At 40.4% G+C, this 16,673-nt stretch overlaps 1 protein-coding gene across 3 annotated transcripts in view; it reads left to right on the plus strand.

Annotated features, from left to right (window-relative positions):
* Window positions 1–15,738, plus strand: part of SKA1 (spindle and kinetochore associated complex subunit 1) — a 45,246-nt gene extending 29,508 nt beyond the window's left edge. For all 3 annotated transcript variants that reach the window (XM_073343532.1, XM_073343534.1, XM_073343533.1), the window contains exons 6-7: window positions 8,220–8,389; window positions 14,345–15,738. In XM_073343532.1, the coding sequence (XP_073199633.1) occupies window positions 8,220–8,389; window positions 14,345–14,493 (319 nt within the window). In that variant the 3' untranslated portion in view covers window positions 14,494–15,738. The remainder of the gene's footprint in view (window positions 1–8,219; window positions 8,390–14,344) is intronic.
* Window positions 15,739–16,673: the final 935 nt, after the last annotated feature.

A 16,673-nucleotide genomic window follows, 5' to 3' on the forward strand; every position in this document is an offset into this window, starting at 1 on the left:
GAGGGGGCAGGGACTGGACAGAGAGGAGGCATGACTTTAATGCTGTATAACCCAGTGTCAATATCTATTATAGCTAAACCAGACCATTCATTTATCAGTGAGAGGACATGTTTCTGACTGTTGTGTAGTGGCCAGGAATGACCACATGACACACATAACAATACCAACCCCTTGAATAAGGAATCTTTAACTGTGCCAGAGGTTTGTGAGCACCAGGACTCCAAGAGACCAGCTCTGTAGAATTGTACAGTTGTCATGGAGTTTAGTATGACTGTTGCCATACTTATAAAATAAATTTTGTTGAACAAAATATTTATTGAATCCTGCTGACAACAGCATACTTGCTATCACTTTACACTGCCCTGAAGCCCTATAGTCTCCTCTTCGTCTCCTTAGAGGAAGATAGGATGTTTCAAGGGTTATTTCATTCCTTCATTTATGGTCATGTGAGGTCAGGGGGCACTGAGTGCTCAGTACATTTGAAATTAGGCCACTTATTTGGGTGCTCAATGCGGATGTAGGCTTAGCCCTTAGCATACAACATTGTTGTCAATTTACTTTAATATATATATATATATATATACACACACACACACACACACACGATTCAGGATATTCAAATGTAAGGGAGGCTTAACCAGCCTTTGCTCTTCTTCTCTGTGTGGGCATTACAGCATGCATTCATTACAAGACCACACAACATGGGAAGTAAATAATAAAATACTGTGAAACCTGTCTGAAACAACTACTCAGATGATTGCCTGTTGTAGACGGGCCTTGGTACAAGTTTTGTAATGGAAAGAAGCTGACCTTTTACTTCTCCAGCAAGACAGCATAACTAAATAGAATGTTTGTACTGTTGTGTTGAAATTGCACATTTTCTGTACAGCCTTAAACAAACAAGCAAAATTCTGCATATGTTGTGGGATCATGGAATGAAAGATCCAGTTGCACCTACAGGGGGCAGACTTCAGGTTTGATTCCTCTGCCATTAAAATTTCAACCTTTATATTGCAATTAATGTAAAACAAATACATGTCTGTATACTGCTTTCCTCTAAAGCTGTTTGACTGTTTTTAATTTAGTCCTCTGCCTCTCAGAAGAAAACCATCATTATTAAAAAACATGTGACAGACACCTTGGCCAGAATGACATTTAAACTGAACTCTCAAATTGTTACAGTGAAATTCTGTGAATTAATTTTGGGACACTGTATATCCCAACTATAGGTTTTGAAATATATTCTAATACGTAAATTAAAGTCCAAATGCTTTCTTGCACTGAGATACCCTCAGCAGAGAAGTGAGGGTGTTGCGGTTCGTTACCCGGTGTGCTGCACCCAATAATCACAACAGGGTGGAGAAGCAGAAAAGTTTATTTGAAGCTTCAAAAAGGTACAGGGAGATTTGAATCTCAAATCCTGTACAACAGAGCAGGAAGTTACACAGGCTTTTATACATCCTTTTTCCCAGCATACTTATCCAATAGCAAGCTGCTCCAAGTATCCATATAGCCAGCCAATCCAGTTCCCAGCTAGTTCCCTGATTCTCTGTATCATTTGTTAAACTATACATAAAGCTGCTTTATTCAGCATTGTTCTTCCATATCTCCCCTGTTTGGCCTTGCTTAGTTTCAGGCAGTCTGACTCTGCAACATACTGTTGCAGATTCTCAGCATAACTGCTGTGTGTGCCTCCAGGCGGGGGGGCCAAGGACACTTGGGCCTAGCACGCAGAGCTGCTGCGCGTGCCTCCAGGCAGGGGGGGGCAAGGACACTGGGGCCTAGTGCGAGGGGGCTTCATCGACACTCGTAGTCTTCCATCCCCTCGAGTTACCTAGTGGCCATGCCCCAGTGTTCCCAACAAGGGGATGTGGCATATTTACACAAACACTTAGTTTGGAGCAAGCTGGGGTGAAAATCTACCTTGCATTAGTGTGCCGTGCTCCATGTGTCTGTGTGGGCCCTGCTGCTGCACACTAAAAGTTCCCTAGTGTGCTCTGATCTACTTTCATTTCAAAGCAGGGTAGATCAAACCACACTAGCAAACTTTCGATGCACATTAGCAGGGCCCATACAGACACTTCAGGCTTGTCTATACTGCCCTGAAGTTCAGACTATGGGGCTGTGAATAAATAGTTAGCACTAAAGTGCTGAGCTGTAGCTCCGCTCTGTGCACACTGCAGATGCAAACTAAAAGTTCCTAGTTCATGTTAACATAGTTCTTGTCAAACTGGTCTACATTAATGTGAACTAGAAACCCTTTAGTTTGCTCCCACAGCATCCACATAGGGGAGTTATAGTGGAGCACTGTTCACATTGCTATTCCTATCCTCTTGGTCCGAACTGAGGGCCAGTGTGGACATAGCCCTAGTGTTTCTGTAGTGCAAGGTAGGTTTACACCTACGGTTGCCGCAAACTAAGTGTTCCTATAGACTAGCAATCAGAGGGCTAGTTAGAGGCCCCTGATTCTCTGAGCCAATCTGCCCCAGTTCCATTGTACAATAGAGTAGCTTAGTATCTGCTCTAATATACACCAACTGGAATGGACCCCAGAGAGCCAGTAGAGGATTGCTGGTTCTGTGACAGCTGAGAGCTCCCGCAGGCTGTGGGAATTATCAGCTGACAAGTCAGCAGTGTGCCCTGAGTGAGCAGTGTGCCCTTGTTGCCAAGAAGGCCAATGGCATTTTGGGATGTATAAGTAGGGGCATAGCGAGCAGATCGAGGGACGTGATCGTTCCCCTCTATTTGACATTGGTGAGGCCTCATCTGGAGTACTGTGTCCAGTTTTGGGCCCCACACTTCAAGAAGGATGTGGATAAATTGGAGAGAGTCCAGCGAAGGGCAACAAAAATGATTAGGGGACTGGAACACATGACTTATGAGGAGAGGCTGAGGGAGCTGGGATTGTTTAGCCTGCAGAAGAGAAGAATGAGGGGGGATTTGATAGCTGCTTTCAACTACCTGAAAGGGGGTTCCAAAGAGGATGGCTCTAGACTGTTCTCAATGGTAGCAGATGACAGAACGAGGAGTAATGGTCTCAAGTTGCAGTGGGGAAGGTTTAGATTGGATATTAGGAAAAACTTTTTCACTAAGAGGGTGGTGAAACACTGGAATGCGTTACCTAGGGAGGTGGTAGAATCTCCTTCCTTAGAGGTTTTTAAGGTCAGGCTTGACAAAGCCCTGGCTGGGATGATTTAACTGGGAATTGGTCCTGCTTCGAGCAGGGGGTTGGACTAGATGACCTTCTGGGCTCCCTTCCAACCCTGATATTCTATGATCCAGCTGCTTTTCCAGCTCTGTTATGTGTTGTTATGCAGGAGATATTTTTAGGGCACTAATTGTCATAGTATAATCTGCACCGCCTTGATATTTTAAAGCAGCAGATATCGAAGATATGGGATGTATTTGGGCACAGATTTAAAAGTATCTGGATCATTTAGAATATCTTACTTCAATGAGAAATGTACATGTAAAGTTAAAACTTCTGGAATAAACTTCAAAGCTAGGTCAGTGAAAGTGAAATGTAAAATGTTTTTCAGTGAAAGTAAAATGTCTCAGTGTACTTTAAATTCAAGACAGATTTAAGTGGTTCCTTGACTTTTCTCAAGCTTCTTAGGGGTTGTGACATTTTTAGGCTCTTGGTATACATTATAAGTCCCCATTTTCAGAGCTTGGTAACTGAAGAAAAAATATTTTCTGCTCTCAAACTTTGTTTTTGGTGACTTGCTGTTGGAAGAATTTGTTCCTCTGATATAAATGGTAGATTAATTGCTTTCTTTGAGGAAAGTAGTGTTGTGGGGTTTTTTTACTGTTCATGATAAATTGTGGATTAAAAGAAAAATGCAATTGTAATAAATAAATGGCTTTTTTTGTTTTTAAATTAGACTGTTATGCCTGATGCTTGTCTGATGTTAAAAGAGAACTAATTAGGCATAATATAATACTGTATACATAACCACTTTTGTTGGATTCTCGTAGCTTTGAGGTTTAACTTTATTAAAGTCAATGGAAGAATTTCAATTAATCTGATCTTAAAAATATAATAGTTACCTTGATTCAGTTAGGTTTCTGCTGTGTCTGGATTTTAGCAATGGTCAGATGGGAACATAAGAGGATTAGGGGATAGCTTGTTCCTACCTACAGTTGGAAGGATCAGGCAGAGAAAAACTCTGCAGAGTTACTCTTGTAATTTGAGAAATTCTCCCTCACAGGTAAAGAAAAAAGCAAATAGGATGTATAGTAATAAAGATACAGTCAATGAACATAAACAAGGTATTGTTCACAATCACAAAATAGAAAAAGTCCATCTAAATATAGAGTACATAATCCTCCTACAACTGTGCTCTCTGTTATTTGCACACGTCCACACCAAATGTGGCTGAACTATATATACATACACACCAGTGAAATGCAAAGTGTTGTGGTATGTTTTTCAATGAAAAATAATTGTATGAATGTAAAATAAGTAGTTTTAGTTATACAACTTGTGTATGATTTTTATAGAGCACAATTTATCTTTACTTACGTATTTCCTTATTTATTTGCATAGTATCTCCTCACCATAGGCTTGTGGTTTGCTTCTGGTTTTTGTTTTTGTATAAACACAATGCCATTGATTGATACATAACTGGCTACAAGTAATTTAGGGACAAGTTAATTTGGAATCAGAATATCTGTCCTGATTCTGGAAACCTGGCACCTAATATAGATCAATCCCATGAACAAAATAATTCTGACTTGTTTTCTGCTGTCTTTAATGTTGGCTGTCACTTACTTTTCAGGTGTGACATATAGTAATACTGTTTCACACTTTTGTGCCATTAATTTCAAAATGCTGATTGATTTGCCTTCACTCTGTTTTCAGAATGTTCTACTTTTTTAATCTTCTAAAGATTTAATTTCTGTAGTCAGATTAAATTGATGGAGTACTGCTTCTTTTCCAGCATTTGTTTCATATTTAATCTGCTTGTCCTACAGCCTTCACTGTGCTGAAGCACTAATAGTAATAAAAGCTCTTCAAAACTAGATTGTAACTCAGACACTTCTCACAAATATATATTTTTCTACATCCTCCTAAAACTGGTACTGAACAGAATTAAAAGTTAAATCCAGTCAAGTTTCAGGGTTCTCTGTGGGGAACACATTGTGGAAGGAAATATGACTCATAATGACATAGTAATTAATGAAATGGAATTAATGTTGGCTACTGCTAAAACAGCATGTCTGTAGCTTCCCATCTCATTTTTTATTTAGCTGTGCATGCCTTACTACCTTCTGATTAGTCTAGAGTGTTCTGCAGCCAAAAATCTTGGCTATTATAGTGTTTAAAATAGTAAGCTTGTCAATGTTTCAACTGCCTAAAACAGAAGGGGTAGGGACACATTCTATATTTCTCTTTTTTTTTTTTTTTCCTTCATGCTTTTGGCCTTCAGGGCCTTGGATGTTACCTACTGGTAGTTCTGCTTGAAAGTTCATTTAATGCAGATGAAAAGAACATGCTCATTCAGTACTCTTCATCTGCATGGAAAACTGGATGAGAATCTCACTCCCACTTCAGCCCCTTTTACACAGGGTAAAGGGGCCAGAGCAGCATAAAGAAACTCTCTAAAAGCTGCAGACCTGGCCTGGGAAGAATTCCTTGGTTCAGAAATTGAAGCAGACAACCACACACTGTTCTCTGGAGACTCCTTTTGCAAGGACAGGCACTGAGGGTGCAACTGAGGGTTGGAAGGGTGTGTTGGAGTTAGGATCACAGCAGATAGTTCTGTAGAGATCTTGGGGAGGCTGCCATAACTTAGACACTCTAAATCATGGGTTCTCAGGGGGGTCGTGAGGCTATTACGTGGGAGGTGCTGAGCCGTCAGCCTCCACCCTCAAGCCCCGCTTCTCCTCCAACATTTATAATAGAGTTAAACATAAAAAAATGTGTTTTTAATTTATAAGATGGGGGGTCGCATTCAGAAGCTTGCTGTGTGAAGGGTCACCAATGCAAAAGTTTGAGAACCACTGCGCTAAATGATGCTGGGGGATGCGCCACAGCTGCTCTGGATAGCCCCAAACCAGTAGGGTGTAAGACTGGTTTAAAGCCACCGTAACCTCAACCTCCCTCTGGGTTGTAAGTTCTGTGTTGTGCCTCTAAGATGCATAGTTCAGAATCTCACTTCTTTTCTTTAATGGCTGTCTAGACCATAAGGCAATCAAGATGCTAAGAACAAGTTTCACTTGGCCTTGTGCATGGATATGTAAAACTTTGCTATTTCAGTAACAATTTTAGAACTTTTCTTTTGGTACTAGCTTTGAATCATCCGTTAGCATCTTAATAATATGTTGAAGTCAAGCATTTTAAATTATAAACATATATTTACATCACCCATTAGTGAAAATTATAACTTCGGGTTGTGAGACTTTTGTATTCAGTGTCCATGAATCTATTGGCAGGGAACATATGCACAGTAGTTTAAATAGTGTTTGGGAGGGTTGGGGGTGGGAATGCAGGTATTGCATAGTTGTGTTATGACATTTCAACTTGTGTGATTGATTACTCAGCATTTTACAACTTCTGAATGGTTTATGGTAAATCATACTTGTTTGGTAAAATATAGCATATATATATCATGCTGTCCACTACAAAGGATAGTGAATGTGGAGTAATGTGTTGCCAGCTTTTAAAATGTAAAACAAGTGGGACACAATACTTAGTGTTTGGGCTGTGTTGATAGAGTGAAAATGGAATCTCACTTTTTGTTTTTATGGTTAATGGGTTAAAACAGTGTTTGTAGGTTATGTGGGAAGGAATTATCTTTAAGATATGAGTTTTGAAAAGATTTCCACTTCAGCTGATGGATGGCATAGTGGAACCACATACCCAATAGCAGAAAAGTAAAGGGCTCAATCCTCCTTTTGTTGAAGTTAATAGTAACAGGATTGGACCTTTAGTGCACAGTTTAGGTCTGGTTCAACAGGGCTGAATCAATTTGCAAAGTTTTGGAGAATTAATTTGTAATTACAGAGAGGGCAGAGATGATTGTTGCTGTTAAATAGTAGCTTTATGTTTTTGAACTTGCAAAACAGCAGGTAAATATGAAAGTATTTAATGCTTCAGCGGTAAGTTACATTGATGGCCACCATTCTTCTGGGCTTGTGCTTTATTTTCACAATTCATTTATTCATAACTGTAATTTAGATATGAAGGAGAGTGAATGACAGTTTTCCAAAATAGCCTTATGTGAAAAAGTTATGGCAGGGCAGTTTCACAACACACATCATTTCAAAATATGCAATAACAGCTGAAAAATCACCCACATAAATTCTCTATATTTTTTTTTCTGAGTTTAGCATTGGCTTTTATTGCAAGAGCTTTCCAGTTTACCTTGTATTAAGTTGGCTGTCAGTCAGCCCAGATCTGTCTTGGATTCGCTGTTTTTTATATAAATGTCTCCCAATTTGTATCAGTACTGTTTATTTCCTCTCCCTGAATATATGACTTTATGAATACTGAATAGCCCCTAGTTGCAAGCAATTCATTGTTCTAATATCTCAATATTATTTTGTTTCTGTCTTCCTGTATTACCTATACCTCTAGCCTGTTGTCAGCAAATCTGATCATAGTTGATAGAAGTTTTACAAAGTATTTTAAAAGCTTGTAAGGGAGAACTCTATATCCAGCTCTAAAGTTAGGTGGCCAGCACGATTAAAAACAACCATAACTTACAAGTAAAGTAACTACCCCTAGAAAATTAGAGAAGGAGACCATTTGGTCTCCAAATTGCAAACCATTATCTTTTAAAGTAAATTAAATATTCTAGTTGAATTATTGCTTGCCTTGTTCTTAAGAAGATATGCTTGATTTAGCTTCTGTAGTTGCATGAGCTGGGTATTCAATAATCACAATCTTTTCTTTTTATTTTAAAAATGTTTCTGGCAATATTTGGGCGCTGGATATTTTTCACTCCTTAATGTAACAATTTTTTCATCTTGTTTAGATTTTCTCTTTTGAGTTATGCTAAGTTTTTTTTCAACATAGCTATTAAAGGGATCAAAGAAATTGATCAAAATGAACTGTCTACTTTTGTATTTATAAGTACATGAGGAAATTCTTAATTGGGTGTGACTTTTAGGAATTAGGGCTCATTGGAGAGAAAGAAAGGGAAATAGACTCAAAAGGCGCTCCAAGTCTGTGATTTCCTTCTTACCAGTTTTTAATTATTATTTTTTTTCAGGTACATGCGGGGTCGTTTAACATATGATCAAATTAATGGAGTTGTTCAAGATTTGAATAAAGCAGTGGTCAGCAAGTATAAGATCTTACATCAGCCAATGAAATCTATGAGCTCTGCTGTCAGAAATCTCTACCACAGATTCCTGGAAGAAGAAACCAAGGATACTAAAGGTATTCTTTTTTAATTTATGTATGTATGTATTTATAAAACTTTTGTTCTTGTTCGAGTGCTTGCTCATATCCATTGCATGCTTGATATGTGCATGCCACATGCACAATTGCCAGAGATTTTTCCCTTAGTGGTATCTGTAATACTGGCTCTAGCGGTATAAGGGGTGCTGCCAGCTCCACACCCTCTCAGTTCCTTAGCGATCACCTCAGCCAGAAGGGTCTCTGAGATCAAAGTCCTGACATCAGAACCCCCGTATATGGTGTTCTTGAAGGACCAGGTCCAGCTGCGCCCTCATCTGGCCTTCCTACCAAAGGTGGTGTTGCAATTCCACAATAATCAGGACATTTTTCTGCCTCTATTCTTTCCAAAACCTCACAAGACCGCTGAGGAACGTCAGCTCATACATTAGATGTTAGGTGGGTCCTGGCCTTCTAGATCAAAAGGACTACGCCCTTCAGCAAGTCTATGCAACTCTTTGTGGCAGTAGTGGAAAGGATAAGAGGGCTGCCAGTGTCATCCCAAAGAATCTTGTCTTGGAAAACCACATGTATCCGGGTTTGCTATGAGCAGGCGAAGGTTCTTCCAGCCATTGTGAGTGCTCATTCCACGAGAGCTCAGACTTCGTCAGCAGCATTCCTTGCGCAAATACCAATCCAGGACATCTGCAGAGCCGCAACATGGTCATAGGTTCATATCTTTGCATCCCACTATGCCATCACCCAGCAAGCCCATGACGATGCCAGTTTCAGAAGAGCGGTGTTGCAGTCAGCACGTCCATAAACTCTAAGCTTGCCTTCGATGGTACCGCTTGTGAGTCACCTAGCATGGAATGGACATGAGCAAGGACTTGAAGGAGAAAAACCGGTTACTAACTTTTTGTAACTTTTGTTCTTTGAGATGTGTTGCTCCTGCCCATTCCATGACTCACCCTCCTATTCCTTTATTGGAGTTATCGGCAAGAAGGAACTGAGAGGGTGCAGAGCTGGCAGCACCCCTTATACCAGCGCATACGCGTATAACTCCAGAGGTGCTAGAGCGGTCCTATGGACACCACTAAGAGAAAAATATCCAGCAACTGTGCGTGCAGTGCACACACACCTAACATAGAGTGGACATGAGCAACACATCTCAAAGAAAAACTATTACGAAAGATTAGTAACTGTTTTTTATCAGAGCCATCTAGATGCTGTAGCAGAAATGTACAGGAAAGGGGAAAGGTTTTCTGAAGAGACTAGTGATTTTTGGGTGCCTTCATTTTTTGGTTGTCCAACTTCAAACACCTTAAAAGGGCCTTATTTTCAGAAGGTAGATGCTCATTGGTTTCAGATAATTAGGCCCTTCTAAGAATTTTCAATTTGGGTGCCCAAAAATTGAAGCATTCAAAATCTCTAGTCACTTTTGAGACTCTTAGACATGTTATAAAGCAGTCTCAGATGGTGAGTGTCTAAATTTATAAATTGCAGATATGTCAAGATGGTTAATAATCTGTGCACAGTTACCATACTTGGGCTTAGGGAAACTCCACTGACAACGCCCTGCTGGCACCCTCAGGCACTATCCACAGCAGAAGACCAGCAAATCTTACCTGCCACAATGGGACATGGGTAGAAAGGGGATTTCTCAAATAACTGCGTCCCAGACCATTAAGGACTCTCAATTTGTAATCAGTATACATTACACCCTCCTTATGAGAAGAGACTCCAAGAGCTTGGCTTGTTTAGCCTAATTAAAAGAAGGCTGAGAGGAGATACGATTGCTTTCTATAAATACATCAGAGGGATAAATAGCAGGGTGGGAGATGAGTTATTTAAGTTAAGTGCCAATGTGGACACAATAAGAAATGGATATAAACTGGCCATCAACAAGTTTAGGCTCAAAATTAGGCAAAGGTTTCTAACCATCAGAGGAGTGAAATTCTGGAACAGCCTTCTAGGCTGGGGGAGCAATGGGGACAAAAACTTAACTGGCTTCAAGACTGAGCTTGATAAGTTTATGGAGGGGATGGTATGGTGGGACGGCCTACAGTGGGATGAGATCCATCAGCGACTGCCAGTAACAAAAATCCTCAACAGCCAGAGATGGGATACTAGATGGGGTGTGCTCTGAGTTACCACAGAGAATTCTTTCCCAGGTATCTGCCTGATGGGTCTTGCCCATATGCTTGGGGTTTAACTGATCGCCATATTTGGGGTTGGGAAAGAATTTTCCCCTCAGGTTGGATTGGCAGAGGCATGGGTCACTTGCAGGTTTAAGCTAGTGTAAATGGTGAATTCTTTGTAACTTGAAGTCTTTAAACCATGATTTGAGGACTTAAGTAACTCAGCCAGAGGTTAGGGGTCTATTACAGGAGTGGGAGGTTGAGATTCTGTGTGCTGCAATGTGCAGGAAGTCAGACTAGATGATCACAATGGTCCCTTCTGACCTTAAAGTCCAGGAGCCTATGAGAATAGGCAGCCAGCATAGAACCAAGTTATCATGATGTGACCGAGGGACCCCTAGATGTCAATGGGCTGAGGGCACAGTGGGTGCATAGAGTTTTATAGGGATCCCCTGTGTTGGATATATGCATAATAGTTTACTGAAGGGTGCCATGTGAAGTCCCTACTGAGAACCTGTATTCACAAGTTGTCATCATCGTTGTAAAGTGTATGTACAGATAATTTAGTATCGCTACATAACTCCTTAATATTATGTTCTTAAGCTCTTGGAGTTAAGGCAGGTCACCAGGAGGTGACATACCTTGGAAATGTTCCTTTCAGGCCGGAGGTAACAGATACAATACACAATACTCAAATGGCCAGACAGAGAGAGAGGTATGACTCTCACTGTATGCCTATCTCCATACTAAGGCACAGGCAAAATAAGAGATTGTGAAAGCTACAAGAAATGAAATGTGCAAGATTAAACAAATAGCAGTTGTGTCCAGTTTATGAGTAAAGACAAAGGGTGGGACTAGTATATGTTTGGGGGGAAAGAAACATACTGAATTGTTCATCTAGGAGACAAGCTGACAACATGTCTGTCTCATGAAAGGAGAGTCACAGTGAACCGGACTATAAAGCGCTGCAAGGATTTTGGATGAGCGTTACTCTACAAGACATGAGCATATCTAGTTCAGTGATACTCAGACTGAGGCTCACATGCTGCAAGTGGCTCTTTAGTGTATCTCCTGCGGCTCTTTGCAGCACATGATATTAAAACAGTGTGTGATTTAATTATTAACCAATCTAAGTTATTAACCAGTCAGGATGCTTTTACTATGTTATTAACCATTTAAGTTACTAACTTGCACTAAGTTATTCATTTATTTGCTGTGAGAATAATATATATTCACACTACTGTGGCTCTTTTGGGTAATGTTGATTGCTGATTTGGCTGCTGTACCAGTGAGGTCTGAGTATCACTGATTTAGTTAATAAAGTCTGGGCTGTAGAATGCGTATTATGATTTTATTTTATATGTAAACAAATGGTTGTTTCCAATACTTCTGCTTGCTGCTGGAATAATAAAAATGTAGGACTGGAAGGGATCTTGATAGGTCCTCTAGGCCAGTCCACTGCACTGAGACAGGACTAAGTATTATCTAGACCAGGGTCTCAAAGTCCTGGCCCACATGCCATCTGAAGCCTGAGAACCTCCCCACTGCGGCCCGCGGAGGAGAGACGCATGCAGACACGCTGCTAACAATGTCTGCTGCAGACGCTGCCACCCGCAGCTTCCATTGACTCGAGGAAAGGTACAGAGATACCATCATTAGTTGCAGGGCAGAGTGAGCCATGGAGGCAGCATTACTTTTTTTCCCCACAATGACTATAAACAAGTCAAAATACTGAACACAGCTTTCTGATGCACACCTTGCTGCAATCCTGAAGGTTTCAACTGCTCAGTCACTGAGGCCAAACATCAATAAACTGAGAGAACTGAACTGGCAGGTGAAGAATTGTATAAAGTTGTATGACAGTTTTATTATTTCTAAGAAATTCGAAATAAAAAATACAATATAAACGTTTTCTTTTCTGAACACCATCTTCAGTGATGTTATTGGCCATCTGGGAGGATTTGAGGACTGGCACTGGCCCTAAGGTAAATTGAGTTTGAGAACCCTGATCTAGACCATCGCTGACAGGTGTTTTGTCAAAATCTCCAATGACGGAGATTCCACAGCCCCCCTAGGCAGTTAGTTCCAGTGCTCATATATCCTTACAGTTAGGAAGTTTTTTTCCTAATGTCTAATCTAAATCTTCTTTGCTGCAATTTAAGCCCATTGCTTCGTGTTCTGTCCTCTACTTATACCCGATTTCACTATAAACCTATCTACATTCTGTGGGTTAAGTGAAGTGGTGATCTGAGGTGGAACTGGTAAACTAGGGTCTTTGGAAGCAGCAAATCTGTGTCGAGAGACCAGGGGCTGGATGCTCCATAGAGATGCTCGGAGGGTTTGGTGGTTGGAATGTGCATATCACTAACCTGTAGAGTGACAGCAGGTCCTGCTAGGCCTAGAGGGGATTGCTTGTGTTGTCTGTAGCCAGTGGAGTTGAGGAGCTGATCTTTGGCAGTCACAGAAAAGGGCTTTCTCCCACTAAGGGTAGGTGATAGTGAGGTGCGTCGCAGCCCTGGGTACTCCTGGGAAGTGTCACACATTGTCCTCTCAGCCCCTCCAGTCTTTACCAGCAAAATCTCCAGAGTCCTTAACAATCTACCTGGAGGTGACAAAGGTATAGATGGCAGTGGTGAGGTCTGTTTCTGAGGAGACCAGGACATCATTCACTGGATAACCTTAAATGAAAACAGGCCCTACTAGTCACTGCAGATAAAATGGACAAGGATCAAATGTTTGCTGCAATACGTATCAGCAGATACTCAGACATGTATTATTTGGTTGTTTTGTTTTTTAAAAATACCTAATCAAACAATAGGCCTTCAGTCCCAGCATGCTGTGCAGTAGACTTTGCTGAGTAACCATGTAATCTTATTGCTTTAACCCTCGACCTGTCTTACTCCTTTGTTGCATCATGACATAAATTTAGCCCAATCTGGCAAATACATTCAGCGCCCATGTGGATGTAGTTGCAGAACTGGGGCCTTAGACTGTAAACTCTTCTGGATTGGGGCCACATAATCCTATTTGTATTTGCACTGCCTGGTGGACTTCTTTATCCAGCATCTAGAAGTATTATTTAGGATAAAGGATTTGTGGTCTGGCTGGATAGTTTCACGTTTCAATTTCCCCATAACCGGGCTTCCAGTGCAAACAAGTATAGCAACAGCTATTCTTCATCTTCATGTTGTGCTAAAGAAATAAACTATCTTGCTAGATACTGCAGTTTAATTTAGAATTTGATGTATAAACTGAATTTGAATTTGTGACTATAAATAGCTTTTATGACTAAAGTAACATTATTTAAATTCTGTCCTCAATCTATAAAAAAAGCTGATTTAAGACAGAAATGAGCTTGAACCACAAAACAGATCTGGGTCTGCAGTTGTGGAAAGTCAGTGGCTAGAATGCAATGGCTTTATGGAAGCGGTTGGGCTGTCATTTGAACCTTATAAAATACACCCTTCTGTTCTATTGAGTTCAGTATAGGACTAAAATGAAACAATGTCTGCATGGTTTACAATATGGTCTTAATTGTAGCCACAGATTTTTTAAGATCTATGGCACTATGCATCTCTAGTTCAGTGTCTGACAAATCATTTCAAACAGCAGCAGCTGTAGAGTTTCAGTGGCAGAAAATCATGTTTACCTCCAGCATTTAATTTTAGAAAATGGTCAGGACCAGAACTCTTGTGACAAAGCGTGATGCCAGTGCACCACTTGGGAGCTTCCTGAACGTATATTTCATTACCAAGGTGAAGTGATGGTGGAAAGAGATTGGGGTGTTACATTTTGAAATGTTAAATTAATCCTATAAAATATGTTTCCATCTCAATGTGGTATGTTTGTTCTCCAGGTGAATTTTTTATCGTGGAGGCTGATATAAAAGACTTCACACAACTGAAGGTGGATAAACGCTTTCACACCATTCTTAACATCCTCCGGCATTGCCAGAGAGTGCGGGAAGTCCGTGGTGCACGACTCGTCCGTTACGTTATCTGCTAATATGGTTTTGGACTTGATTTTGCCCAGGTTGAAGGGCATAAATATTTGTTTGCCTTCAGAAAGTCAGAAGACACTATACATAGAAATTCCCTACTCAGCTAATTTACTTTCTAAATGACAGAAATGATGAACAAATATCTAACTCATTGATCAGGCATCCACATTGAATTACACGTCTGCTTTCATGTGCATTCATTCTCCAGGATTGGAAACATCTGAAGGTCCTGAAATGTTTAAAGTTTTTTTATTTGAATTGTTGAGTTAGGCTGTCGTTTGATTCTGGTGTCTTGTACTGGCCTTTACTCCCATTTATAAATAACCAATCCAATGTAGAAATGAATGTAATCGACACCCCGGTGGTTGCAGTGGTTTCATGAGGTTGTCAGGTAAAGATGTCTTAGCCACCCTACAAGTGATGGCCTGAAAAGCTGCATTCTCAGCAGTGTAATACTGCTTTTGTGTTTATAAAATGGAGATTGTCTTTAACAATGGGTAATTGTTTGGGGATATGCATTTCATTTTGTTAATGCATCAAACTGATTTTCACTCTTCCACTTTGTATAATCTTTTTCTTCTAATCCTAAAATTGTAGTTGGGGTTTCCAAAATGAGCCAGGCATGCAGTTCTGAGGTGGATAAATGCTTCCAAACGTGATAATGATGGTTCTATAATCTACTGGTTTTTCACATTTCATCAGTCAGATATCTTCAGTCCAACCCATTTAATCAAAACAAATACTAGAACCATGATAATATAACTGAATTTTTTGCTTCCATTTTGAAAATATTTAACACTGACAGCTTTTATTCTAGAACATTGCTTACCCACTAGCTTCCATATAACCAATCTTAGAATAGATTTGTTTTTGCAATAAATTCCAATGTTGCAGGCAGTTAAAGATGTTTTTGTTTGAAAAAGTTTTGACAAAGGTTATTTTCCTTCCTTGAGCCTGCACCTGTTGTTATACTAACCAAGTAGTCTAAAATAGCTTTTTTTGTATGTTGCCATAATAATGATATAGTTTGAAGAGCAGAAGACCCTGACTGAACCTTTAACTATTGAAAGGTCAATAAAGAAGGCTGGGTAAGCGCTCAGTAGGGCTGGATTTGTTTTAGTCTGGGCTGGATTTGTTCACCACTGGTTCAGCTGCACCTGCTGCTGCTAACGATGTCATTTTTCTTGTCTAGACCAGATCTGTTGGTCTCACAAAGAAAGTCTTTTGAGGGGAGGGGGAGGAGATCTAATGGAGACAGTATACAAAATAAAGTTGCATTATCTTTGCCTATTCACATTTCTTAACCTCTTAATATTCCTGCCAAAGTTTGTTCTGAGAGACAAGGTAGGGTGAGATAATGTTTTATTGGACCAGCTTCTGTTGGTGATCGAGAGAAGTTTCAAGCTTGCACAGAGCTCCTCTGGTCAGAAAGCTTGAAATCCTGTCTCTCTCACCAGCAGAAGTTGGTCCAATAAAAGATATTACTTCACGCATCTGGTCACTAATATCCTGACCAACACCACATACAAAGTTTGTTCTGTTCAATCATTATCACTTTGGCTGCATTACATTTTTATTGTATTTGTTTTGAACTGTGTAAGCTTGGTTACCTTGCCATACTAGCTTTTTTTCCTATCTCTAATGCTTTTAACACTTGTTCTGGGGAATGCACACCTTCTGTAATTAACAGGATATTAGTGAGCAGCCTTCATTCTGTTACTCTGGGTTTTTAATTTCCTGAATTATTTTCCCTGAGGCTGATTCTAAAAAATTTCCTCATTATTTTAAAATCCCTTTTCCTGAAGTTGAGTGCTTCAGTGCTACCTCTTGTGACAAAGCTCTGTCCTTGCCTCCGTGGGTCCCGCGTTTCCTGGTGGATTTCGCTAGCCTCAGAGGCTCACTGTGACCATCCACATAACCCTTCTCTCTCTAGAGACAAGGGTCACAGTCTACTGACCCATTTTCATCATAAGCCAGCAAGGGAGGTGAGGAGAAGTTTCCCTTCCTTGCACAGTCTCTGTTGTCTCCCAGTCTCAGTGATTAATCAGGGGACAAGGGGAGGAGCCCGGGTCCACCCTCTACTCCGGGCTCCAGCCCATGGACCCTAATAGTATCAACTATGGTAGCTGACCTTTTAGAAACATGACATGTACAATTCCCTGGGCTACTTCCCCCCACAGCAGCC

This window comes from Lepidochelys kempii, chromosome 5, assembly GCF_965140265.1.
Source record: "Lepidochelys kempii isolate rLepKem1 chromosome 5, rLepKem1.hap2, whole genome shotgun sequence".
Lineage (NCBI taxonomy): Eukaryota > Metazoa > Chordata > Testudines > Cheloniidae > Lepidochelys > Lepidochelys kempii.